Source organism: Molossus molossus, unplaced genomic scaffold (assembly GCF_014108415.1).
Source record: "Molossus molossus isolate mMolMol1 unplaced genomic scaffold, mMolMol1.p scaffold_m16_p_13, whole genome shotgun sequence".
Taxonomy (NCBI): Eukaryota; Metazoa; Chordata; class Mammalia; order Chiroptera; family Molossidae; genus Molossus; species Molossus molossus.
Genome location: NW_023425348.1, coordinates 51,258,902 through 51,286,018, shown reverse-complemented (window position 1 = coordinate 51,286,018; position 27,117 = coordinate 51,258,902). Strand labels below are relative to the sequence as shown.

At 49.3% G+C, this 27,117-nt stretch overlaps 1 protein-coding gene across 2 annotated transcripts in view; it reads right to left on the bottom strand.

Annotated features, from left to right (window-relative positions):
* Positions 1-27,117, bottom strand: part of PPFIBP2 (PPFIA binding protein 2) — a 130,570-nt gene that overhangs the window by 50,255 nt on the left and 53,198 nt on the right. Inside the window, exons 4-5 of one of the 2 annotated variants that reach the window (XM_036258343.1) lie at positions 8,049-8,141; positions 3,028-3,141 (exon numbers count right to left, since the gene is read on the bottom strand). In XM_036258343.1, the coding sequence (XP_036114236.1) occupies positions 3,028-3,141; positions 8,049-8,141 (207 nt within the window). Of the gene's footprint in view, positions 1-3,027; positions 3,142-3,307; positions 3,383-8,048; positions 8,142-27,117 lie in introns of those variants that run through there. The other variant, XM_036258344.1, reaches the window with a different exon arrangement.

Genomic DNA, 27,117 nt, shown 5'->3' with positions numbered 1-27,117 from the left:
AAGTGCTAAGCCAGCCAGTGGATGGGACCAAGTCTAGAGCGGAGGTTGCAGATTAGAGATCTGTGGGCCAGGCTTGGCCTGATGGTACATTTCACATGGTACAAACAGAATTTTTAAATTTAAATTAATCGCCAATGTTTTGAAAACAAACCTCCTTAAATCTGGATGTCCAGCTTCTTGTGAAAAATGAGACTATCTAGCAACACTGGACCTCCGTGGGCAGTCAGCCGGAGGCGCGGAGCAGCTGCCTCCTTCGGACAAGGCTCGCTCAGTGTGCCGGGACAGCATGCCCAAGGGGAGCAGTGTCAGCGGCAGTCAGAAGGCCCCAGACTATGGCAGTGACTGTGACTGTTCAGAGCTCTGCATGCCTTTGAGCAGCAGGCCAGGCTTGGCTCAGGGCAGGAATGATTTCTGAGGGCTGGCAGAAAGAGGCGATTGTTCGCCTCCGTTCTCGGCCGCAGGGCCGTGACTCATTCTTGCTCCCATTGCCAGAAGCCAAGGGTCCTGCGGTCCAGGATAACACAGTCATACAGGGCAAGTCTCTGCCTGCCCCAGTTCGGAAGACATGTACGTCCTCCGAGCACAAGTGGCATCGCATCAGCGCGGTGGTGCAAGAATCAAGTGTCTTTTCAAACAGCATCCACCAGATTTCGGGAAAACATCAACATGTGCAGCAGAACTTTCCGTGTGGGGTTTGGAGCTGGGAACTCACAGATCTCAAGCTCAGGTACCACCATGTCCAGCAAACACCTAAGTGGGAGCTGAGGTGCGTACGCATCCTATGACGTGACCTCAGAATCTGCCAAGAAAGGACACTTCCACACTCCTTTCATTTTACCTTTGAAAGTCTGGACGAATGCAATGAAAGTTATGAGTGTGAAGTGTGAAGTTCAGGAAGATCTTTAAATCCTAGAGGTGTAAGAAGAACTACCATATTCCGAAAGATATCAAGCCAAGGCATCCCCCCATTGGTACACGTAAGCCCCATCTGCTGCCACACCTGTCGCACACAGAAAGAAGACTGAGAATGCACAGGACATACAGGGTAACTGAGCGTAAGGCTTTTTCAAGAGTCTAAAATCCAGTCCACAGAAGGACAAGACTGACTCCCCCAGGGGGTGCTGGGAAGCAAGGTGACTGCCCGACAGACTCTGCCAAGGGAGCAGAGGCACCGCCCCGAGAGGGTACAGGGCAGTCCTGCAAGAGCAGCCAGGGCGAGCAGAGGGCTCGAACCCAGTGCCGCCTCCTCTGACCTCCTCTGACACAGTTCCTTGCCAGGGACTGCCTTCCGGAAACATCCACCTTCTGACAAGTTTATGACAGGTTCCCTTTCACATCCACATTTTCTTTTTCTGTCTGGGTTCTTTTTTTTTACAACACTCCATCATCCTCTTCCTTCATCCCCACCCCAAAACCACACCTTGTGCAGCCCTGAGAACTGGAGCTGGTGGACTGTCCTATGCACTCTTTGTGAAAACACTTTCCTGCCATTTGAGATTTTTTCTATCAGCCTATTTTCCTCCCTGAGTTTTCAAGAGAGAGATTCAAAACTTTTAAAAATAAGTAGAAAAAAATAAAATAAAAATATTCAACTTCTATTGCTACTCAGATTTTCTGGGAATAGGATGACCAAGAGAAATGGCACACAGTTTAAATAGAAAATCAAATGGAGCCAAGAATGTGGTCACTTATTAATCAGCAATGAACAAATAGCAAACTAGTAACAGCCTTTGAGAATGTCGGAACTAGGAACTAGTTTTTAGAAAGACATTTACATAAAAATACTGACTTTTTAATAAAAAAACCATTTTCCAAACACACTCAAACAAAGCTGAGGGCCACCTGGGAGCTAAGAGATTTATTCTAAAAGGAAAGGTCAGAGTCAAAGCCTCTGCTCATTACAAAACAATGTTAATTTTATGCTGATCACAGCAATAAAAAACATATTAGAACTTTAAAGGAAAGATTACAAGCCGTCCTCTGATCAAACCCACTCATTTGAAGGGACTGACTTTCCTTCTCTAAATAATGAGCGAGCCCCTTTCCATGCCAGTACCGTGCCAGGAGCTACAAAGCACGCGCCCGTAAACGCGAGGCTTAGTTCTCAAAATAACTGAAAACGCAAGGACGCAAGGGAAAGGAAACTTATTAATTAGACATATTCAAAGTTTTCATAAAATAAAATCTCTCGCTTCTCAATAGGTTCCTAAAAGACTTTTGATAAAAATTCAACGTTCTTCCTGAAAACCATAGCTCATTCTTTACAAGAGGTTAAAACTGTTCAAGAGTAGAAGAGTCCATTAATGATGACACCTTCACTTTACACATTTCTGTAAGTGATGGTAAAGACAAACTACACAGCAAATTGAAAAACGGAAGAAAAAACACAGTGACGTGAAGCAGACAAAAAAACTGACGACTAAATTGTATCTGTGGTGTGAACAGAGCTATGCACATGATATGTTCACACAACGAGAAGGACCAAAAGAAAAGAAGAAGACATTTCGGAGCTGTATCTGACTGGCAGAACAGCTAATCCTATTTTCATTTTGATGTGTACTGAATTATATTAAAATATTATTTATGTAATACGATTCATCCAAGAAGACTGCACAGAGTATGAAGGGGAAGAATGGGTGGAAAGGGGGAACAAAACAGCTGACCGATGGACTTCCCCAAACCCCAGATGCCACCTGCAGGCAAGCGGCGGCTCACGTGACACCGTGAGGGTGGCAGTGCCAGCAGAGCTCCTTCACTGAACCAGACTGGACAAGGTGCTGCCTAACCAGCCCAACAGGTTCTTCGTGCAGGCCAGCCCCGCCCCCTTCCTCTCCCTCCAGCTCTGCAACTCTCAGTGTTCCGGCTGGTTTCACCTGCTGAACCAATACCACACACCCAGCGGCCAATCGGCCAATCGGAGCTCCAGGGAGGGTGGGAAAGTAAGAGCTGTGACCCTGACACAGAAAGGGGGCTTCGACTCAGGAGGTCCGGGAGAACCCGAAGGCCTTCAGCCCCAACCGCCCCTACCTGTTGGAGCATCTCTTCAGCAGCATTGAGTTTCACCTGGTGTCCTTCCAGACACACCTCCAGGTCCCGAATCTTCTCGCCTTGGGCTTCCACTTGGTCTGTGAGGACGCTCACCTGCCGGGGAAATAAAGCAACGGTGAGGAGCAGGAATGGTTCCCCGCGGGAGGTGAGCCGGGAGGCCACACCAGATCCGTACACAGGAAGCATGGCTTTTCTGTTCGATGGGTGACAGGGCTGGGGGAAGTGTCCTGGATGAAGGACACTCCAGTTGTTTTCTTACCTGGCAGTCCCTGCCTCAATACCGTTGGTTGAGTGTCCTGCTCTTGACAGACTCCAGAGAAAAACACCCAGCAGCCAGGAGAGCTGCCTCTGAGCTGAACTCTTGCTCTTATTCCCCTTCTGGAGATCCCTCTGGCAGCCCAACCTCAAGGCTCGGCTCGGGCGGGCTTGCCAGGGCTCCTGCCCTCACGTGGAAGAGGGCGATGAGAGCTGCGTGGAGACGAACCAATGACCTCACCTCTCTCTGAGGGTGTGAGAACTGCTCACCTATCAGGCGAGTGTTCCGCAGCAATTAAGAAATGTGGGGCGTAAAGGGCATGTATTAGCACTACAAAACTTGGCTCCGGGAAGGTTTTTGTGCTCCACAGGCCAAAACATGACTCTAAGTCATAAATATACACAAGCACACGGCACATACAGGGGCAGGGGAGAGTCATCTGTCTGAAGAACACTGGGAATATTTATTGGAATTTAGAAAAATACATTTTTGATACATTACTTAACTGATACCCTGAAATATATACTGAACGGATTTTTATAGCCTGCTCTATTAGCAGACTGCCTCGGGCTCCTTTTCTCTCTTTCTTTTAAAAGGTGACTCACAGCAGGAAGGTGAAGAAATCAAATGCGTGACCTCCCAAAAATAAAGCAATCGATATCTGGTAAACTGAGATCCCTTAGACCCTTTTGGTGTTTCCCCAGTGGCTGAGTCACTGCCGTTTTCATACAGATCATCCTAAGTGACCTCTCACCTGCAAAGAATCGGAGCTGGAGCACAAAGGAGTTCATGTGAATTCACTTAGGAGTGAACTTAACGCATCTAAATTAATATGGCTACTTTAAGCTTTCCATGTTAATGTTCCCAAGTGATCAACGAATCACTGAAACATTCCTGGAGTTGAGGCAAGGTGTGCAAACATTTCAATTCTAATCCCAAAACAGGCACCTTCTGTCAACCAGGCCCATCTTTAACATAAACCTGTGTGGGTTTTTGTTTTATGTATTTATTTATTTATTTATTTTTTTATCCTCTCCCGAGGACATTTTTCCATTTTTTGTTCAGGTAGAGTGGGAGGGAGAGAGAGGAACAGAGAGAGAGAGAGAAACATCGATGTGAAAGGAACACATCGAGTGGCTGCCACCCGCACAACCGACCAGGGCCGGGGACAAACTGCAACCGAGGTACGCGCCCTTAGCGGGAACCGAACCCGGGTCTCTCAGGACCGCAGGCCGACGCTCTAACCGCTGAGCCAAACCGGCCAGGGTGGGTTTTTGTTTTTTAATCTTTACTGCCCAATACCATCAACAGTCTGGCTACTAACTCTACTTTCAAAAGGGTAGGATTCCAGGAGGTGGCCTTTGATCCTGGGTTCCAGAGTTTCGGTTTGGGAAGGAGGTGTTCCAATTATTCTTCCTCTGAGGATTAACTCATAGTCTGCACCACGCCCTGGTCCTTGGGGCCGTGTTCTGCTAGTGCTCAGAGGAATAACATGTGGTCTGTAGCATGTCATAGCTTACAGCTCAGCTGCACGTCCTACTCAACACACACAGGGCTGCAGGGTCCTTACGAGCCGCAGTACTCACTCTCAGCATTCTGAATGGAAAGGTGTAGAACACTGGGACAAGAAGTATAAAGATCCTAGAATGTGACCTTTAAAGAAATATTTTTTAAGTCCTTATTACATGCTCTGCATCATTTTAGACACTGGGGAGATACAGAAATTAAAAAAGAAAAGCATAGCCCAGCCGGTGTGGCTCAGTGGTTGAGCATCGATCCATCATGCACCGAGAGGTCCCTGGTTGATTCCTGGTCAGGGCACATGCCCAGGTTGTGGGCCTGATCCCCAGTGCGGGGCGTGCAGGAGGCAGCCAATCGATGTTCTCTGTCATTCATGTTTCTATCTCTCTCCCTCTCCCGTCCTCTCTCTCTCTAAAATCAATAAAGAGAAAATTCTGAAAAAGAAAAGCATCGCCTCAAGAACTCATATTCTAATGAAGATGTAAAAGATGTTGGTTTTGTTTGTTTTTAACGAATCCTGGAAACAAAGTATTTTGTTCTGTGTCATTTCCCTGGTTCTTCTACAAGTCAACCCAGGAAAACATTCTGGGCCAAGGGCTTCGATTAATTCAGTCTGGCTGAGCTGCCGTGTGAATTAAGCAAGAGGCCTTACCACGCGGAGGGTTTGTCTAACCGCCTCCGTGGGGCCACTATGAAACAGTGGTGATCACGGGAGAGCAACTCTGAAAGTCTGTCCTCAGGCTCCAGGCAGAATGGAAAGCACTAGGACCCACTTTTTTTTTTTTTGGTACCCCTAGCGGGAACCCAACCCAGGACTCTCTGGTCCGCAGGCCTACGCTCCACCCGCTGAGCCAAACAGACCAGGGCAGGACCCACTTCTGACTTTTCTGATACACGGGTACCCAAACATGTTAGAATTATTTAAGTAAGGGTTATTTAAGAATTTGGAAGGTTTTTTTAAAAAAAAAAAAAACCATTAGCATCAAAGAGATTATCAAATAGCACTTCTTTATTAAAATAGAATCCTCTAAATAGGAATGTGCTATGTCAGCCATGAAGGTTCAAAAGTTTGCAATTTCATAGTGTTTGCTGCAAAACTCTAAACTGGACACTCTTTCATTAATCATCTCATCGGGATGGCGTTTCAAATTACACATTCCTCAAAAGGGCCGTGCTTTAATGCACTGTGTAATCCGGTGCCCACTACCTCTCTGAAGACAGTTCCCGCCAGGCTAGGCTTCTCTGCCGTCACCAGTGCCAGCCACATGGCCCCTTCTTGTTTGCCCCACACACCGAGCACACCCTGCCTCAGGGTGTGTGCGTACCCACCACTTCCCTGGCCTGGAATGTGCTTCTCCATCCAGGCACCCAAGGGACTCCCTCCTAACTCCCTCAGGTGTCCTCCTATCAGGGGAGGTGTTCCCTATCCACACAGTCCTTATCCTGCTCTACTGTTCTCCACAGTATTTATCGCCACCTGCACACACACACACACACACACACACACACACACACACGGGCGTGCACACAAATGGAAGCCAGAGAACAGGGACTGATTTAATGTTTTCTTCACGGCTGCACCCCCAGCACTGACAACCAGTGTCTGCCATGTCGTAGGTACTCAAATATTCTTTAATGAGCAAAATAAATGAAGTGAAGGGGAAAACACGAGGGTGCAAAATTTTATAACTGTAAAACTGGTTTGAGCTTAATTACGTAAGATAGGGGTAGAACAGGATTAAAAAGGCTAGGGGGAAAAAGGCCAAAGTGTTAAACTCTTTTTGACTTTCCAAAGTTTCTAAAACTATCCATTTATTATTCTCACATTCATAAAATGGGGTGAAATGAATAAAAGAAATAAGGTAAAATGAAATAAAAACAAAAACAAACATACCGCAGCCTCTTAACTCTAGTGCTAACTCCAGGGTTCTAGGCTAAAGCCCAGAGTCTGGGAGGGCTCCAGAACCCTACCTGGCCCTCCCCCATTCCACTACTAATCTTGCCCACCACCCGTCAAGCTTTTACAAAAACTTGGATTGGAATATTAATCTTATTATTCTCCAAATCATCAATGCATACCAGACCCTGACGCGTGGCCCATCGCCGCAGCAACAGGCCTCCGTAAGCCCTGTCCTACCCAGGAACGCATGTTTTCAGAACTGCAAGTGTTCCGGCCTGGCCAGTTTGGCTCAGCGGTTGGAGCGTCCACCTGCGGTCCGGAGAGACCCGGGTTCGGTTCCCGCTAAGGGCATGTACCTCGGTTGCAGTTTGTCCCCGGCCCTGGTTGGTCGTGCGGGTGGCAGCCACTCGATGTGTCCCTTTCACATTGACGTTTCCCTCTCTCTCTCTTCCTCTCTCTCCCTCCCACTCTGTCTGTACAAGAAATGGAAAAATGTCCTCGGGTGAGGATTAAAAAAAACAAAAAAAAAAAGTGTTCCTTTGACTGTCTTTCTCCATGAAAAGTTTTAGAGCTCCTCTCTTTGAAACGAGAGAGTTAGCAAAGGCTTTTTACCCCATGTTACCACATAGAGAATTCGGCTTCAAAGTTCAAGTCCAGATCCACTTCCACGTTACTTGAGCCTGATCTCATTAACATGCGCCCTTGGGCCCAAATCACTCATGGCTCTGTTTTATTAGTGACCTGAGGACACCGCTTATCATCCTTGCGAGAGATCCCCCATGAATCAGCCTGGCACAGAGCTTCCAGTGTATAGAGATGGATGCTCGGTGGTCCTTGATTAATACATGAATACATTCACAGCCCCCCAAAGCCCGTTCCAGAGTTAAAACGGTGCCCCCAGTAACTTTCTGCTTTGTTTCAGGAAAAAGTCTTTCTAAAAAACATACACTTTGGGCCCTGGCAGGTTTGCTCAGTGGTTAGAGCATCAGCTCGAGGACCAAAGAGTCACGGGTTCAATTCCAGCCGAGGGCACTTACCTCGGTTGTGGTTCATCCCTGGCTCTGGTCAGGAGGCAACCAATTGATGTGTCTCTCTCACATCGGTGTGTTTTTCTCTCTCTCCGCCTCACACTCTATCTGAAGATAAATGAAAAAATATCCTCAGGTGAGGATTGAAAATTAATTAATTAATTAATTAATTTAAAACATACACTTTGGGAGCAAGATAAATCCAACGGAGAAAATCCTCGTATTTCTGTAACACTTACGGCAGCTATGAAGTCGGAGGTAATAGGATATGCTGACTCCCACCAAAAGGACCCACCTGTAATATGAGGGACTCCTTATCTCCTTCTAGACGGGCCAAGCGTTCCTGGTATGTTTCATTACTAGCAGCACTGTGGTGATTTACCTGGGACTAAAGAGAAGGGGGAGGGGAGGGAAAAGAATGTATTAAAAAATTGGAAAAACACCTTGCCAACTTCCAAATGAAGTATGCAATTTGTGTGGACAGTTTCACTGATTATATGTGCAAACCATCCACCTAAGCAGGAAACACAGGATTTCAAAACTACTACAAGGAGAACCTGACCAGATGCTGGTGATAGTTGTGCTTTGGAAGCTGGCAAAACCACCCCCCCAGATGACCTCATCCTTGGCCCGAGGCCTCCGTGGAGACCCAGACCCAGCGGTGCTTGCCTTGCCTGGACGTGTTGGGGCTGGTCTAGTTGGGGCACAGCCTGCCAGAGGCGCCAACAGCAATATGGTTCTACTCACTGAGGAGACCAGGGAGCTGGCACTGTTCACCAAGGAACTATGAGGGAACAACTCCTGCACAGATCTTGGTGTCTCTAAACGCTCACACCAGGGTTCTCAGAGCCAAGGCGCACCTCCCAGCATGGAGGTCCGTCCTGAATGTGGCACAGGGGACAGAGGATGCCAACTGCAAGGCCCGTCATCTCCTCACACGTCCGTTCAGGGAGTGGTCAATCCCACCCTCCGCTAAGGGCTCTGGCCAGGCTGGCACACCGTGTTTCTACAGAGCTGGAGCTAGGAGAACCCCAAATAACCCAGAGGGATCTAAAGGGCTAAGCAGAGAGAACACACAGTACATGGAAAGCAGCCAGAAAGCATGGAAAAGAGAGGAAAGGGAGAGGATTAGAAATGGCAGAGGAGAGGCAGAATCTCATAAAGTGCCCTGATCTAGAGACAGGAGCTGCAGTCACTTTCAGGGTGAGTCTGACCTGGGTGTAGGCGGGGAGGAGGGAGGGAGCTGCTAATGGAGCAGAGCTGGCCCAGCGCCAGCAAACACTCCCGTCCTCTATGCTGAATGGAAGGCCGGAACCAGAGGCCCACCATAGGCCGCTAAGGGGCTTGACACTCTGGAAAAGTAAATCTTATTACTAAATGGGGAAGTGACAATCATAATAGTCTGGGCTACTCCAGAGGCGTCGATGTTCCAGTGTTCACGAGGCAGGTACCCTCTACCCCAAAGGAAAGTCATGAGTGCACAAAGAGGGGGTCAGAGAGGAACCCGGGCACAGGGGACTGAGCTGGTTCCCTTTTCCTAAGCCCACTTCCCCACATTCCAACCCTCAGAATGGGCTTTCCAAAGCCACTCCATTAAGAAAGGGCACTTCTTCCCTGGCTGGTTTGGCTCAGCGGTTAGAGCAGAGGCCCGCGGACCAGAGAGTCCTGGGTTCGGTTCCTGCTAAGAGCATGTACCTCAGTTGCAGTTTGTCTCTAGCCCTAGTTGGGGTTGTGTGGGTGGCAACCACTCGATGTGTCTCTCTCACATTGATGTGTCCCTGTCTCTCTCCCTCCCACTCTATCTGAAGATAAATGCAAAAATGTCCTCGGGTGAGGATAACAAAAAAAAAAAAAGAAAGAAAGAAAGGGCACTTCCTTCCCTTGTCCCACCCCTGGGTGAGGGCAGGTGGCAGGGCCAGGCCTGGCCTGAGAACAGAACCTGGGCCGAGCAATCTGCCTCTAGGCCGGGAGTCCCCCCGTGAGAGAGGCACTGGCACTTGCTGAGGTCGCAGTGGGAGGGGCCATGTCCCAGGGTGGCTGTGCCAGGCACACGCTGGACAGGACCCAGGGCCACTGCCACACTGCTGCCCCTGCACCAGCCCCTGTGCAGTCTGAGTCGTGTTCCTGGTCATGGAAGCTCTTTCACACCATAGACAAAGGGCCTTAACAATCGCAAATGGCTTCTTTGTGTTGGTGGCAGTTAATGTCGCAGGAATTAATATTCCAGTCCTCACGTGGTCCAACTCTCTGACTGCTATTTAAGGATGTAATTATAACCTACGTTTCTCTGAGTCCTACAAGAAAGATAGAAAACTAATTCTTAACAGCGGGTCAAAAGCTTCTCTGTCCAAAGACTCCCATGATGGTGGCTTTCAGGGGTGGAGAGAATAGAAAAGGACCCAGGCACCCAAGGGAAGCTCTGAATGTCCAACCCAGTGCCAGTCAGCATGTGCACGGGGCGAAGGAGAGAAGACCGAAGGGAAACTCCCTTCCAGAAGACTCCAGCAAGCCACCGCACCAACGGTGCCTCCGTCCAAAGGAGTGCAGCAGGTCCCTCAGCGTGACAAAAGGTCAGCCCGTACAATCACCCGCAGAAGCAGTTATTTTTACTAGTGGAGGAAAAAAGTAGAAGAGTAAGAAAGTTGATGTGGGTCGGAAGTTTAGTTAACACACAAAACGCGTGCCATAGAGTCTATAACACATGCAGGACTAGAAGTAGATAAAAAAGAAATCTGGGTCTACCCTACTGGTGAATGGAAAAAGGGAAGCACGATGGATAAAAGGATGCACACAGATTAGTGCAGTCAGGTCAAAGTGACTGCCTAGGAGAAGCACAACTCCTGAGGAGGGGAGAAGCTTCTCCTTTTCAGGGACATCGTGCGCCGCGGGAGAAACCACCTTCATGATGACGTCCTCACAGTGAACCGAGCCCAGCGAATCTCACTGCTTTCCTGCAATGTCCTCTCAGTAGGTTAACAGATAAAATGGGCCCACGGCCCAAGCAGTTCTGTGGAGACCAATACAACGAGGTGCAAGCACAGTGCTAATACATCGCCAGCATTTAGGTCGTGTTTACATGCGCCAGGCACTGTGGAGAGCCCCTGACATACAGTAACTCATTTACTCCTTTCCATAACCCCATGAGATGGGTATGGTTTTTATTCCCATTTTACAGATAAAGGAACTGAGGCACAAGTGTATGAACAAGGCACAAATGCGTAGTTTGCCCAAGTTACCATGTACTAAATTAGTAAGCTTTCTATTGTTATAACTTCACCGAGGAGCAGAAAAAGTACAGATTTTACTTTACATATTAAGATTAAATGAGAACTGACTTAAAATAGGGTTTGAAAATTCTGTGTGACCCTAAATATCCATTAATTGCTTTATTCACATTATAGACAATTTGCAGCATTTTAATACTGAGGTAAGGCCCTGGCTGGGTAGCCTAGCTGGTTAGAGTGTTGACTTGCTAAGGTTGTAGATTTGATCCTTGGTCAGGGCACGTACAAGAATCAATCAATGAATGTATACATACCTGGAATAACAAACTGATGTTTCTCTCTCTCTCTCTCAAATCAATAAATAAAATGTTAAACATAAATAAAACATGAGGTAGATGTGTATGGACCATTATAAAAATGTAAGGCATATTAATGAAAATAGCAAGATGCACAGACTCATACAGTGTGGACTAGAAAACAACACTATAGACTCCATAGGTATTGATATCTATATGAAAGTAAATAGATCAAGTGTCTGGAAGGTTACATAACAACCCTTAACAGTGCTCTCTCCTGGGGAGGTGTCTGGAGGACAAAAAGCTGGGAGGTCTGGTCAAGTGGGTTTTTACCTTAACCATATTTGAGCTTCTTTGGAAACTATGTTTATTTTCTTGAGTAATTAAAATATATTTTAAAATCTAGCAGCACTGTTTGAGTAGCTAGAATAGTGGTATCTGATACTTTATTCCTCCCACAACGGTCTCGAGGGGATACCCTCTCCCACTCAGCCACGCTGGCCGGACAACAGTGATGTGCACGGCAGAAAGGCCCCTCCCTCACCCCAAACCCTGTTCCAGAGAAACAGGCATCTTCCTCTCAAACAATCTACCAGAATTACTGCTGTTCTCTCGCACGCTTGGGAAAGACATTCGACAGCAGTGTCGCAGACAGAAGAGGCTTCTGGTGCAGCACAGAGCCATGTTTTCACAGGCTAGAGAAGACTGACATCTGAATAAAACTGACAGCTCTCAGCAGAGCACAGGCCAGAATGAAAGGTCACCTCCACTTGAAGAAGAACCTGGAAAGCATCTGAGAACAGGATCAAGAAGATTATTTTAGAATCATCCTGTTGAATGCTAACATCCATCAGCCCAAAGTGAGGATTTGAGTGGAAGTGCATGAACGTATACTCCCTGTTCCAGTATTTGGGCAACATGTTCAATCACTTCCTGTGGTCATTCTTGAATTGCAAAATGGATGAGTTATTAAGGCATAAAAGGCCACGTGGTTATGTAAATGCCATTCCTATTATTCAGAAGTGTGTTTAAAAAGACAGAGTTGCAACACAGCTCTGCTCTGCCCTACTTGAAGAAGAACTTGCTTTGGCAGAGGGTATGCTTCCTTCCTTAATTCTACAGTGGATTGCAATTAAGTGCTTAGATCAATACTGAGACCACACACCTGGGTCCCCGAGTGATTCCAGGTGTGGGAGTCTCTGAACAGTCTTGTCCATAGTCTCTATTAGGTAAACCATTGATACAGTGATTGCCCAGCTCTCCATACAAGGAGTCAGAATGAGAGAACCGTGCCAGCTATCCATGGAGGAGAGAAGTCAGAAAGAATTCTGAAGGATGCCACATGCTCAAGTTTCCATCCCTCCCCCGCTGAGAGAGCAAGTGTGTTTAAAGGAGAAGTTCTACACTGTTCTATCCTATTGAGGATGCTCATTCCATTGATGAATATAAATTAAAAAAGGGTCATTTCTACTCAACTAAGGATGGTAGCCCCTACGCAGACTTGTCCAATGGTCAACTAATGTACTAAACTGTGTTACTCATCTATTTGAACACATTTTCTCCTCTTCTGTTTTGATGGTTATTTCTACAAATATGATGGAGGGAAAATGAATCTTCTCATCAAAACTTCCCACGATCACTGCTTCTGATTCTATAATCCAGCTACCTATAGATATTGTGAGGGACTGAGATCTGCAAAATGGCAATGACAGATTGGCATTTCCATGTCCTATTGCATGTCCACCGAAGACAGCCACAGTGTAACATACTTCCTCTCTCTTGTATCACAGGACTGAATCAGGACGGGGAGTTCTTTTTGACATGTACATTGTCAATAACACAGAAACTTTAGTCAACATTATTAAAACAAAACCACCCTTGCCTCTCAAAGCTTTGCTCTCAAGAGGCTGGGTGAAATCTTGAACGCAAGGAATCAGTCTCTAAAACCCAGTTCTGTTGGAGGCAAATACAAAACATAGCCCAAAACTATCAGATTAAGGTCTTCCCAGGCCTTGCGAGTGATGTTGCTGATAGTCCTCAGGAACAGAGACAACACAGGGCCTTGGTGCTTTCAGATTATGGGTCTGTTTCTAGAAGCCCCAGAATGCTATCACTGGGAGGGCTGAGCAGGCCGCATGTACAGCCTCAGCAGTCAACGGCGTTAGGTGGCACTGTTTTCGAAGCCACCTTTAAGTGGAAGGGAGAGGCCTCAGGTCACTGCAGCAACTGAGGGGGTCGGGGAATTGATCATGATGGTTGATCGGCCTCGGAGATGAGAGGATGGACAGTGGACTGTGCTTTCTCAGGATGGATAGGACTGACCAACACGATTCCAGCTTGGGCAGAGTCTCTACATAAAGGGCAGTTTGAGCTCCACAATGACACTAGCCTAATCTAAACTGAGTCCTGCTGTCACCCTCCCATGGGTGAGTGTAAAAAGAGTTTATTCTTAGTAAGTTCCTCATGTACCCAGAGCTGATGCTAGCAGACTCAAGAAATAAAGTATGCTTCTGTGTCTTGGAAAACATTGCATTTTAATTAGAGATGAGATTATTAGAGGATGTCTAAGGCCCCCAAAAGAAACCTTATCATCAGTTGCAAAGAAGCTCAGACTAGTCAATTTCTCCTCTGTTAAAGAAAACGGAGGAGACCAAAACAGACAGAATTCTTCTCTAATGAAATCTACTGTCTGTCTGCCCAGAATAGGCGGGGATCATCACCTTGACTGCGACCACATGGTGGAAGTGAGGGCTGTCATCTTTTTGGAGATAATCCTCACCTCCCCTTCACCTGATCCAAGCTTGGCTGGTTGAAATCTTTCCTCTGAATTTTTTAAAAATTTCTTTTATGTTTTTATAATCCTCACCTTAGGACGCTTTTCCATTTATCTTCAGATAGAGTGGGAGGGTAGGAGGGGAGTGGGGGGTGGGGAGAGAGAGAAACATCAATGTGAGACTGATACATGACCCCAACCAGGGCCAGGGACTGAACTGCAACCGTGGTACATGCCCTTGACCTGAATCGAACCTGTGACTCTTTGGTCCATTGGCCGATGCTCTAACCGCTGAGCCAAACTTGCCAGAGCTTCCCTCTGAATTTTTAAACGCTGGAACAGAAAATGGTAGTGGTGGTGCTGGAAGGTTCTGACGTGGTCAGTGACCATGTCCTCTCTATGAGGAGGAAGCTGGTTTGCAGGAGTCAGCTATGAAGCCAACACACATAGAAACAAATGAAAGCCAAGAAAAGACAGAAGATGGTGGCGTTCTCACGACTGGTTCCTGCTGTCTGAAGGCAGAGATACATTCCTGCCCTTCCTGCTAGTCCCCTCTCGGCCTGTACGGGCTCAAACAGAGTTTCTGTTATCTGCAACCAAAAGTCCAGGCTACTGCATGTACCTCAAATGGAGATTGGTCAATCAACTGACGGAATTCGACGCCTTTGAAAACAGACTGACAAGAAAGAATTCCTGCTACTGGGATACAGTGCTAAATTACAAAGAAATTCTGCCTACTGTCGCTCGACTTCCTTGAACTGGCAATTCTGAGGATGGTCTTGTCCGTTCTGAGCCAACTAGTTAAAACCAGGGTTATCGTCGAGGGCCAGTGGGGATCTACTTTGTGGCCCGGGGTGTGTCTGTGTGGGATGTCCTGGGATAATAACGGCACGCGGTGTGCGGAGTGGATGGCTTCCTGTCCACACCTGTTGGCCTCCACTCTTATTTCCCACACAGAACAGGACAGGGAAATGACACGGGAAACACAGGGAATGATAGAAGATGCAATCGGCCCACGGGCATCCACTGGGGGAAGAGTGAGGGTGAAACCTTCTCTGCAGAACAAGGGCAGCAAGAAATGGCTCTAACCACGTCCAACCTCAGCAAGGTCACCTCATCTCAGATGTCCCATCTTTTAAATAGAGAAAATTACACCTCACAGAGCGGCATAGAGGGCCTGCTTGGTTCTCATACACAAAAACGTGAGAACAAGAGTGCAGAGTGCTCTGACATTCCCTCGGGGTCACATAAGCAGTTTCCGAATGATTGTGGAAATACGGAGATCATTCACAGGGCTTTGTGTAAGCCAGAAGACCAAAGTAGAGTTAGAAGCAGTCCATCCCTTGTGCTGACAGTTGTAATGAACTCTTTCTGTGCAAGAGAACAGAATGAGGCAACATTTCTGATCAGGACACCTATGAAGTGTCTGTAGAGGCCTGACAGGCTACCCGAGGGGACCTGCGCCCAAATACTTTCAGGCTGGAAAGAACAGAAAGCGGCCTCAGTGGTGACGCGGAACCCCTGCTGGCCCAGAGCACTGGGACTGCACCCGCGGTGCCCACAGCCGGGTCGTGTCCACTTCTCCACTGTCCTGAAAAGACACCCATGTTCTGAGTCATACCTGCATGGCCACAATGCTTCCCTCTTTGTAAGAATATGACTACATACTATAAGCACTGTGTGCTACATGCGTGTTTATTTATTTATTTATTTTATTTTATTTTTTTATCCTCACCCGAGGAAATTTTTCCATTTTTTGTTCAGGTAGAGTGGGAGGGAGAGAGAGAGAGAAACATCGATGTGAAAGGAACACATCGAGTGGCTGCCACCCACACAACCGACCAGGGCCGGGGACAAACTGCAACCGAGGTACCCGCCCTTAGCGGGAACCGAACCTGGGTCTCTCAGGATCACAGGCCGACGCTCCAACCGCTGAACCAAACTGGCCAGAGCTACATGCGTGTTTATAAGGAGCACACTGAGAGTATCAATAGCTAGTAATGAACAGCCCTAAACCTTGCATTATTATTCGTTACAATCCAGAAGTCAGGTCAAATTGAGGTTAAGCATGAGCTTTCCAGATGAATTATCTCCGGCAGCCTCCTCGGAGCCATCACCTCTGCCCTGTGTGGCTGGTCGGATTCCATGATGCTTGCTCACTCCTGGCCTGGCCCCTCCATGGTAGCTTGGCCAAGGGAGAGCCATGTCAGGTCTCTGCAGAGTGCTGATGGGACGTGTGCTTGAGGCCATGGCTGGGGGCCATGCAGCATCCCCAGGAGCATGACTCCCTCACAGGCTGGCTGGCCTCTGCCAGGAGAGCACACCCTGCACAAATGCCCCGGTACGCCCCTGGCGATGCTGGGTGAGGGCAAGCCCGCAGCATTCCCCGGCGGCACATCCCGGGAGACCTGCCATGAGCACTGTATTTCGCTCACACGGGGAAAGAGCTGGTGCAAGAACGGTCAAGTGGCGCAGACAAGGGGTCACATGAGGGTGTCATTTGGTATGCGAGCACGCAGTGTGGGAAATCCTAAGGCAGCCAGTTCCCCAGCGTGACAGCTTTGACCATCGTGTCGTTATTCAGAACCACAGCTGCTTTTCAGCGCTCCTGCCTTGGGGTCCTCAGAAGTACATCTGCCCTTCTTCTTCTGATATCAAAGTCTACAGTCTCCAGCGGGTGAAAAGTCACTTTCTTCAGCCCTTCTGATAGCTGGCTGCACATTCCAGTTCCCTCAGGATCCTGGCCAGAGTATACACGCCGTCCCAACCAGTCAGGCCATTTTACTTTTTTTATCCTCCCCGAGGACACTTTTGCATTTATCTTCAGATAGAGTGGAGGGAGAGAAGGGGTAAGAGAGAGAGAGAGACACATTGACTGGTTGCCACCCACATGACCCCAACAAGGGCTGGGGATAAACTGCAACCAAGGTACGTGCCCCTAGCAGAAACCGAACCCAGGACTCTCTGGTACGCAGGCTGATGCTCTAACTGCTAAGCCAGGGCACAGTCAGACCATTTTTTTTGGTACGTGCCCTTAGTGGGAACAGAACCCGGGACTCTCTGTTCTGCAGGCCAACGCTCCAACCGCTGAGCCAAACCGGCCAGGGCTGTCAGGCCATTTTAAATTATATGATGGCTCCTTGCCTGAAAATATGCTGAGATTTTGAACATGACACACCGGGTAAGCCTCAGCCCTGGATAAGTCTTGGGAAGGTTCCCCCTTCTTTAGTCACTAAATACACAGATGACATGCTTTTAGCTGAATAAGAAAACAGTAACAAAAAAGTGCTGTGTCTCAGGCTGCCTGCTCAAAGGGATCTTATCAATCCGGAACACCGATTTCAGGTGAGCCATGGCTGCTGAGCACAGGGGACGTGTCCGAGTCACTACAGGTACCGTCAAGTGTAGAAGCACCATTCACATCGCAAGTTTTCTTGGAAACTTGAAAAATGGACACCTTAAAAAGAAGGGGACCAAAAAAGTAAAGAATGAAAATAAGTGGATCATCACAGCTACAGTCAATGCCCATTACATGGCGCAGGTCACCCATCACCAAGGGAACCAAGCGGTATGAGTCTAGGCAGGTGCTTGTAAACAGGAAAACCTCTCCTAGGGTCTCTGGTTAAGGGTTTAAGGGCTATCGAGCAATTGTTATAAAACCAATGGTTCCCAGATCCAGTTCCACTTTTTCTAGCAAAGAATAGTCAAGCCAATGTACTATCTCTGACACAGTTAAAACAGTTTCTTTGTAATGTAGTGTGAATGACACGCAATCAGGTTTTTAGCCACCAGTCCAACAAGAGACATCTTATCCTCACCTGACCTTCCTATGCCCTCCACCTCTTGGTTTCAATTATATGTAAGTGGAGACTAAGTGTTGCTGGTGGGGTTGTCAGTATCAGACGATCCAAATGCCTACCTTTGCGGAAGAGCAAAGCATAGCTCATAGAGCAAATTAAACCAATGTTCATATAATCGTGTTTTATTCACTTATCTATTAAATGGCTCGAATATTCCTGAACACCTACAAGGCGCCACACTCAGTGCGGAGCAAATGCTTCCACCCTGCCATGGAAAAGCTCTGTGGACTTACAGGGAGATGCGGTAAGAACGGCCATCGAGTTGCACATGAGCCTGCAGCAGTGGCAGAAGGGAGGGGTGAATCGGTTACACCTTCAAAGGCCAGAAGAGGTTTTATAGTGGAGTCACCACTTAAATGATCAAGTCTTAAAAGCTGGGGAGGAACTTTCCCAGGAGAATGGGAGAACAGCACCTTTGGAAAGAGTCTTCCCAATACAGACAGGCTACCCATGAAGCTACAAGAGTCACCACCCTTCAGACATTCTGGTTTTCAGAACTGACACAGAAAACAAAAGACACCTTGAGGACAGTCTGTCTTCACCTCTCCAACCAAAGAGTTGGCGTGATGCACAAGAGGGCTCCGAAATGACCATCCTGGGGGGAGGGGGTTAGAGTGAAAGGAATGCATTTGACTTGCCAAAGTCTTTTTCCAAATTATAGCCTTGGATAAGCTGAGTTCCTGCTAAAGTCTCTCGTTCAGGCGGCTGGATGCATGAGGGACCCACAGCGCTGGGCTGTCAGGGTGGCATTTGTAAGTGTGCTGGTATCTTCTGAAGGGATGATACTAAAACCAGGCGGAGAGGAACAACAGGAGAATCTCTGAGTGCTGCTTCCTCATCTCGCCAACTCCACCAGACACACTGGCTCATTATTATTAACAACGTGTCTGGGGACAGAGGGGCAGCATTAGGTGCCTGGGATGGGGGTAGAGGGGGTGCTATGACTCTCTCACCTCATCTGAGGCATTAGAAGTAAACTGCCCAGTGCCTCTTGGACTGTCTGGATCTTCTATCTGAAGAGCCAACAACCAGGAATGAGAGAAAGATCCATAGGTGGGAAATATGGGATTAGGTGAGGGCCACAGTGAGAAGCTGGTCCTTTGCCATTGAGCTGCAAGATTCCCAAATGAAAATGAATTTGGGGGAAATGGATGGGAACGGTCTCTTGGGAACTCGAGGCAGTAAGAACACCACTACAGAAGGTGTTTGAAAGGTGTCTCTAGGGACAAAGCGAGTGTGCTGAGGGTTTGGGAAAGAGCAGGAGAGGGTGAGTTTCTAGCCTGCTCTTCCAGGATTCCTGCAGCGAAAGGAAGGGAGGTCATAGTCAGCACGGAAGGCACACGTAGGGCCAGAGATAGGTTTGACTTGTTTTCCTGAGAATTGAGAAGCAGCATGTTCTGCTAAGGGCGAGGGACAAGGAGGCAGGGAGGAGCAACAGGAGGAGATGGAACACGATTAGGTCAGGAGGACAGGATACTGGGAAAGCCTTGGCCCATGAACAGAGGAGAAGGTTGAAATACAATGGCTGTGAATCTAGTTACATTTTGTGGTGATGAAAGGAAAGATGACAGCGTCATCACGGTGTGGCTATTTTTTTTTTTTTTTTCAGTGAAGCAGGTGTTGACATCAGTTGAGAGGGGAGTACAGGGCTGGGGACCAGTGGACAGGCGTGGCAGAGCTGTCGCAAGGATGGGGAAGGGAAGAACGCAGGGAGGAGTCAAGGTCCCAGGGGCCTTGCCAGCCCACAGAACTGCCCGTGGCTGCGTGGCTCTGGAGAATCTGTAAGCTGCTCAGGAAGTGACTCTGGTATGATGCCACTTGGTTAAATCTTACTGGGAAAGAAGCCTGGGGCCTCTCCAAGGAACTGGCAACATGTCACAGGTGCCAGGGGTCGGAGGTGCAGAGTTCTAGCCCCTAAATCATACTGGGGAATATGAGGGGTGGGCATGTTGGGTGCATTGGCTAAAAATGGTACATACCTACAGGAAATTACAGACACGTAGAACCCTTGAGGAACCATACCCGCTGCCCTCCTCCTCGTGCTCGTGAAAAACCCCTGTCCAAAATCAAGGTCGGGTTCAAGGCTCTGGAGTAACCAGAGGCTGTTAGCTGTGGTCAAGGACATCATCACCTTAATTAACATGTATGAAGGACCTTCTAAGCACCTTATATATATTGAATTATTTATCTATATTTTAAGTCAGGGAAATTGAGCCCAGCTGGTGTGGCTCAGTGGTTGAGCATCGACCCATGCACCAAGAGGTTGCTGGTTCGATTCCCGGTCAGGGCATGTGCCCAGGTTGTGGGCCCAATCCCCAGTGGGAGGCATGCAGGAGGCAGCCAATCGATGTTCTCTCTCATAGATGTTTCTATCTCTATCTCTCTCCTTTCTTCTCTCCCTAAAATCAATAAAGAAAAAAATATTTAAAAAATAAAAAATAAAGTCAGGGAAACTGAATCCCAGGGAGGTTAAATCCATTGTTCAAGGTTACACAGAGCTGAGATATGAACTCCAGGAGTTCGGTCCAGGATCCGTGCTCTCAGCTGGTAGGAGCAGCGTTCACAGAAGCTGCCACCTGCTTCTCCAGCTTTGGCAGCCTTCTGACTAAAGCATGAGGAAGGCAGTGTCCAGGATGCCTGGGTGTCTGTCTGTCTTTGCAGCTCTTCTGGCCCAAGTGGCCAGGCCTCTGGATCAACCATTGAGCACCAGATGATACAGAATAAGGTTTCCCAGTAGCTGCTGTGTTCATTCTCCATTCTATTGCAGAACCCAAGCCAATTGCATGGGGATCCAGAGTGGTTGCACTTCCTTTGTGACTTTGGGTTGGGATTTGGCTTCAACACGGAGGGTGCTAGAAACCAGCAATAGAGTGAAGATGCTAACAGTGCTGGGGGTTCTATCACTAGGAAGAGGAACGCTGCATGGAGCTCCTTTTCGAGGCTGTTTCATGAGTATGGAGGTTGGAGCCACCCCTCTCAAAGCAGGACAGGTGTGAGCTGTTGGTGAGTCAGTCAAGAACTGAACAGCTGAGGGGCAGAGGACTCTCTGGACACTTGTGGCAGGAGATTACATTGTCTCTGGGCTCTGTCTGTTGGGGAAGGAGCTATAGGACCAGCTCTGGTCAGTTTTCACTCAGTAGGCACAGCCAAGCTGGCCAGAGCCAACAGCCACTGGGACATCTGGTTGCACACAGAGGGCCAAGTGGCAGCTGCCTCTTCTAGGTCCTTAGTAGGCTGTGGTTTGAGACCTTGACCTGGAATGTGACAGGGGCCAAGAACTGAAGGAATGAATGGCCTAAGAGGCACGGCTGGGAGAAAACCAGACGGGTCCCATCAGTTCCTCTCTCAATCCCCCTGCCTGGTAATGGGCAGCGACTTTTATCGAATGCGTCCTATGTTCGTGGCACTATAGTAAACTGTGCACACAGTATCTTACCTGAGCCTCGCAAAACCTGTATGTGGCAGGCTCTTATCTTCCCTATTTTATAGATGAAGAAATCCAGGCTTCTGAGGTAATACCTAAGATCGTATAGCTAATAAGTGTGGCAAAACCAAGACTCCATCCAGACCTTTCTTAAAGCTGCATTTTCTGTGCTCTACTAGCACACAGTATCCACCCCCCACTCCAAGGCCACCAAACAATGTTTCTTCTCTGAGCAAATGCTTCCCTTCTAGGCTCTGTGCCTCCCTTGACCACAGACATCTCCCTCATTGTCCCCAAACTCAAACACTGTCTTGCTCCGAGCTCCGAGGCTTTGCCCTCCAGGACTGGTCAAAGGGCAGGGGCTCATGGACCGCGGACCAGGTCACACCTTATCCGAGCATGTCTTCTAGAACCACCTCCTCTGCATGGGAAAATGAAGGAACCCGTGTTCCCACCTTCAAAACTCGGCTAAGAGAAACCTGCTCTCCAAGCCACCTTGGCTGGAGGAGGGGTGGGTGAGCTGGGCGGACAGGATGTACTGGAGACCCGCCCTCGAGGGAGAAGTCCACTGCGGATGAGGCCAGCAAGGGACTGGCGGAAAAGGAGGGCCTTGATGGAGTCAGATGAAGTGGGTGGGAATTAAAGAGAAGGCATTGGGTATAAGCTCAGAAAAGGGAGGGAGTATCTTGGGAACCCATCAGAGTCGGTACAAATGATGAAACTAAAAAGGTAAGTTAAGACTGGGTTGTAAAAGGTCTCAAAGGCCAAGCCAGCAGAAGAACCTGGGCTCTCTCTTCCAGACGAAGGGCTCGTGCTGGGGACTTAGGATCGAGGTCAAAGGATGCAAAAGCATTGTTATTTTTTAAAAAGGGGATTTTAAAAAGAAAGATCTGGCAATAGGGTTTAAGGTAGAGGGAAGGAAAGATACTTTCACTATACTGCCTATAATATATCCAAATATTCCGTGCTTTTGCTTTTTTGAGTGCCACTTAAAATTCTATAAGCAGAAGGAAAATAACTGTTTTGCCATGAGTCCTCCCGGGGGTGGGGATGGGGGTCTGAAGTCTCCTCCCCTAGAGCTTCCCTCAGCAGGCTTACAATTGCCCACAGGAACCAAAGCTCACAGCCTGGTCTCAGGACAGCAAGGGCCTTCTTAAGTGACATCACAGTCAGAACTAGCTCCTCTTTAGACAGAACGTCTCCTTAGGGTGCAGTGTTATCTCTGCCTCCCTGGTTGGGACGTGGCACCAACTACCCCAGGCACGTCACAGCTGGAAAACCTCCTGGTTACCCAGCCTCATTTGGGATGTAGGGAAACAAAGACTCCGTGATGGGATGTGTGCTTCTTATCTATGCCCCACCCCGTCCCACCAGAGGCCTTTAAATGCTTGAGAGGATGGATGAAACGTCGCCAACATGTCCGGTCTCTTCAGCTGGCTCTGGTGGCGGCAATGCTCCCGTCCCAGAGCTGAGCAGGGCTGAGCACAGACGGCATTGCTGCTGGGTTCTCAACCAATAATTTTCTACATATTTGGCAGAAGAGATGAGGACAGAGAAGCAGACGGGGAGACAGGGAACAGGGTCCCAGATCAGGCTGCACCACCACTAATAGCTGTAACACTAATAACTGTGCGTTTCTTGGCCTCTCTTGGGCTTGCTTAAATGAGAGGCTTGTTGAACTAGTTGATAACAACGAGCCCGAGGGCTCTCTAATTTCCTTCAGGGGCCTTGCTTTCCTCAACACCGCTTACCAGACACCACATCACAGCTAGAGTCATTTTCTTAAAATACAACTTGGATCCCCCAGTGTTTCCCATGTCACATCTCTGCTACGAGTCCCATTATACAAACCACCGCGGCCACAGCCCTCGCTGCAGCCTTCGAGGTCCTGCCTCTCCCCAGGGTCACTGACGTTCTCTCACCCTTGAAACTCACCCAACTCCTTGCTTTCTGACTTTTGCACGTACTATCACCTTCGCATGGAATGTTCTTCATCCTGTTTTTCACCTGACTCTCCTACTTCTCCTTCGGGTTTCAGTGAAGTGTTACTTCCGTGAAAAAGACTCCCTGGTGCTCCCGGCTAATCTGCGGTAGCCCTTCGGGGCCTTCTGCTCCAGCTCACTGCACTTACCAGTGAGTAATTTGGGGTCTGTTGACAGGGACTGTTTAGCCTCCACCTCCCGTTCTGGAGGACGATCGACCAGAGCAGAGACTGTTTGACTCTGCTCACCACTGGACTCCCAGCACCCGGACCTCAAATATTTGCTGACCGCGCCATGCGGAGGGTGCACGCAAAAGCCTCCGGGCACTGTGTCCGGGCGTGTGGGTCAGGGCTGTCTGAACGGGAGGCTCCTGTCCCTCCCGTTCCTCCCCAGTCAGATGTCAGATCCCTTATCTGTCAGCTGCTTCTGCCCTTCCTGCCTCTGCAGAACAGTCAGCCTCAGTGTGGAAATAAATAGATACCCGTCCTAGCCGGCTTTAAGAGGGTCAGAAATGAGGAACGAGCCTGAGTTCTGGGAGCACAGAGGCTACTCCAGGGTCCAACTTTCATTCATTCCTCACGCACGCCGCACACTCGGGCTCATCCCCTCAAGACAGGGCAAGCGCCTTGCAACTGCAACGCTGGAGCTTCAGAGCACTCGGAAGGGAACCCCGAGAGGGCCTGCCTCCGGAACCCTTTCTCCTGACAGCTCACACCCCCCAGCTGGGTAACATCCAACCTGAGGATAAGCTCAACAACTTCCGAATTCAGTGCCTTTCAAAGGGAGCCGCTTCCAGCCCATGTCCCCAAACGGAAACGCCAGCCCTGGACACCTTTCTCTGGGCACGGCGTTCGGAGCCTACGACTGTTTAAATGCCAAAGTTAAAGCAACGAACTTCCCTCACTCCATCTGGCCTTTCAGGACAGAGGCTCATTCACCAGAATGTCAGAGGAACAAAGCCAGCGGCTGTTTCTCCCCTGGTGTCTATAATTAGATTCTCCTGGAGAACCTGGCCACACAGGGCTTTGCAGTATAAATACCTCCCCCCAAACACCCCCACAAAGGGTCTCTCTTCCCCACTCATCTCTGTGGAGACCCAGACAAAGCAGCCATTCACTTACCCTCTTCAGCCACGCAAAATGCTTGTAAACATCAATATCCCCATCCATGCTGGGCACCCATGTCAGCAGTTAGACGCCTTGGTTGAAAAACCCTTTTTCTGGCCAGAGATCAAGTTCTCTCCTCCTGCCTGTCTCCGCCCCTCCCCCTCAGGAACGTCAAGCTGTGTTCAGGTTTCCTCACTTCCCTGGCCTGCCGTCCCCCAGCCTTTCCCTGGACAGCTTCAGACACACACGGGCTCAGCCCAGCGGTGCTGCTCTGTATCCTCCCCCACCGCCCCCACAGACACCCGCGGGCACCAGCCTGCGGGGCGATCAAACCTCACACAAAGGTAGGGAAGAAAGAGACTTGGACAGAAGTTGTAAACACCACACACACACACACACACACACACACACACGAACATTCTTTTGGTGATAATACCAGAGCCTGCCAGAGGGAAAGAGTCCTGAAGAAAATTCCTCGCCTGGCCTCCCCTTTCTGGAGCGGCTGGAACTCATTACCGAGAGACCCTGATTTCCTGTCTCTGCCGCACTCTGCATTTACCCACAGGCTCCCAGCTGCTCGCGGCTTATTTGGGACCCGGGAGAAGACTAAAAATAAGTGCTGCTCTTGGAGGAGCTGCTGGTTCCCACACACAGCCTGACCCCCACCCCGAAGCCCACGCCTACCCCTTGTCCTGGCCGTGCCCTGAGGAAAGTCTATCGTTTCCAAAAAAGACCAGATTCAGAACCAGCTCTCCGGCCTGGGTTCCTGGCCCTGCTGCGTGTCTGCTGTCCTTGGCGCTGGTGGCACTGGCCGCCCGAGACCAACTGCTGTGACCTCAGAGCCCTCTGCCACTTGGGGGAGTGTGGCTCCTGGCTGCTGTCAGCCACCGCGGGGCTCCTTGGGACCAAATTCAGAACCAGGTTGGGGGCGAGGGTCCAGCTTCCATCAAGTCCCAGGCCTGCCTGGCTGGTTGTCCACCATTCCAGACGCGCAAGCCCGGGAGGGAGGGAGGCATTTGTGAGTCCAGGAGACAAGGAGAGCTCTGGGTAGGGACCTTGGGAAAGCAGTCCCTGGCAGGCAGGGAGCTTCGTCTGTTTCCTATTGGCAGGTCACATGCTGGCTTTCCAGGGGCCCCTGCACACTCCCCAGATGCTGCCCCCCTCCTCCCGCTGCCCTCTCCTTTGAGAGCTCCCCTCAAACAGCTTTGCTCCCTTGCCCAGCCCTTGACATGCAACCTTTGCCTAGGACTGATTATGCAAGCGATCTTTGATGTGGGTGCAGTGGGAGCGCGGTTCCATGAAAGGGCTCGGAAAGGCTCTGAGCTCCCTGCGTAAATGACTTGCAGACCCACATCTTGTGACTGCGGGGCCCTCTGGCGCCCTCTGCGTCACCAGGAACTCCGGCCTGCCCCTTGGCGGGGCATCAGCATTCACCGCGGCCCATAAGCAGGGCCGGAAGAACAAAGCAGGAACAAACGTCTCCTGCAGCCTGATCCAGGCTGGCTGGCCCAGCCCACAGAGCACAGGGCAGCAGCTGGCACCAGAGGAGGAGTAAATTCCTGGAGACACACCCGGATCCCAGGCCAGAAAGGAAAAGCAGGCTCTGCTGCCCATGCACTGGGCTCTACACCCTTCTTCTCCCCTTTGGCCCAGTTCCAGAGCGTGCCGGGCCCCACCCAGGTGCGATTCCCTGCTCAAAACTGTGATAGGATGTGTTAATGAAGAACATCTCTAAGGTTGCAGGGGTAGGCAGGCCTTCTTAAATTTTTTCCTGTCTAAAAGCCTAAGCAAGTCAAATGAAGACGTCATGACACATATGCCCAGCATCCAAGGCAAATAAAAATGACTTTCTACCCTGGGAAAAGAAGGAATCACCACATGGTATGTGGTGGAGGTGTTTCTGCTGCTCCCGGGAGGAAGAGGCCTGGGAGCTGATTTGAGGGCTAGACAGAGAGGCGGAACACAGTCCCGGCCCCCGCCCCCCTGCCCCGCTGCCCCCTGGGAGGGAGGCTTGGTGTTCACAGGTTCTGGTGTGGGAGGAAGAAAGAGGTGACTGACTGGTGGCAACAGTTCCCACCTGCCCACGAGGAGCTGGCTCAGGAGGCAGCTCCTCCTGCTTCGGGCTCTGCACCGCATCCAGCTCCTCGCCACTCCACCACCTGCCCTGCTGTTTGAACCACAGCTGACAGTTTAAGCATCTGTCCTCTTTACGGGACTGGACGACAGGTGCGAGCCCTGACTCGCTGCTCTAACTTCCATGCCCAGCACAATTCTTGCTACACGGTAAGAACTAACATGTTTTCTGAATGAAAGAATGAGGCCCACATGGTAAGACTGACGAGATCAGGCTCAAGTTCTACTTGGAGAAAATGAGTCTTGAAGGTCTGTTGCCCCAGAATAAAGACGCTCGACTCAAAGAGGAAAGGACAGGGCCAGTTTCATCTATCAGCTCAGCTCATGAGTGACAAATCGGTTGGGGAGGTGAAAGGAAAAGGAGAGGAGGGAGGGAAGGAAGGATGGAGGAAGGGAGGGAGGGAGGAACCCAGACAAGTTGCAGCTAAATTCTTGACATGTTTTTATGGTATCCTTAAGTAGCGATTCTTACCTCAGCTCCCTGGTTTTTTTTTTTTTTAAACACCAAAGTACATTTTATTTCTTTGTAATTCAGCTAAAAACCCACAAAATAACATTCCAAAAGA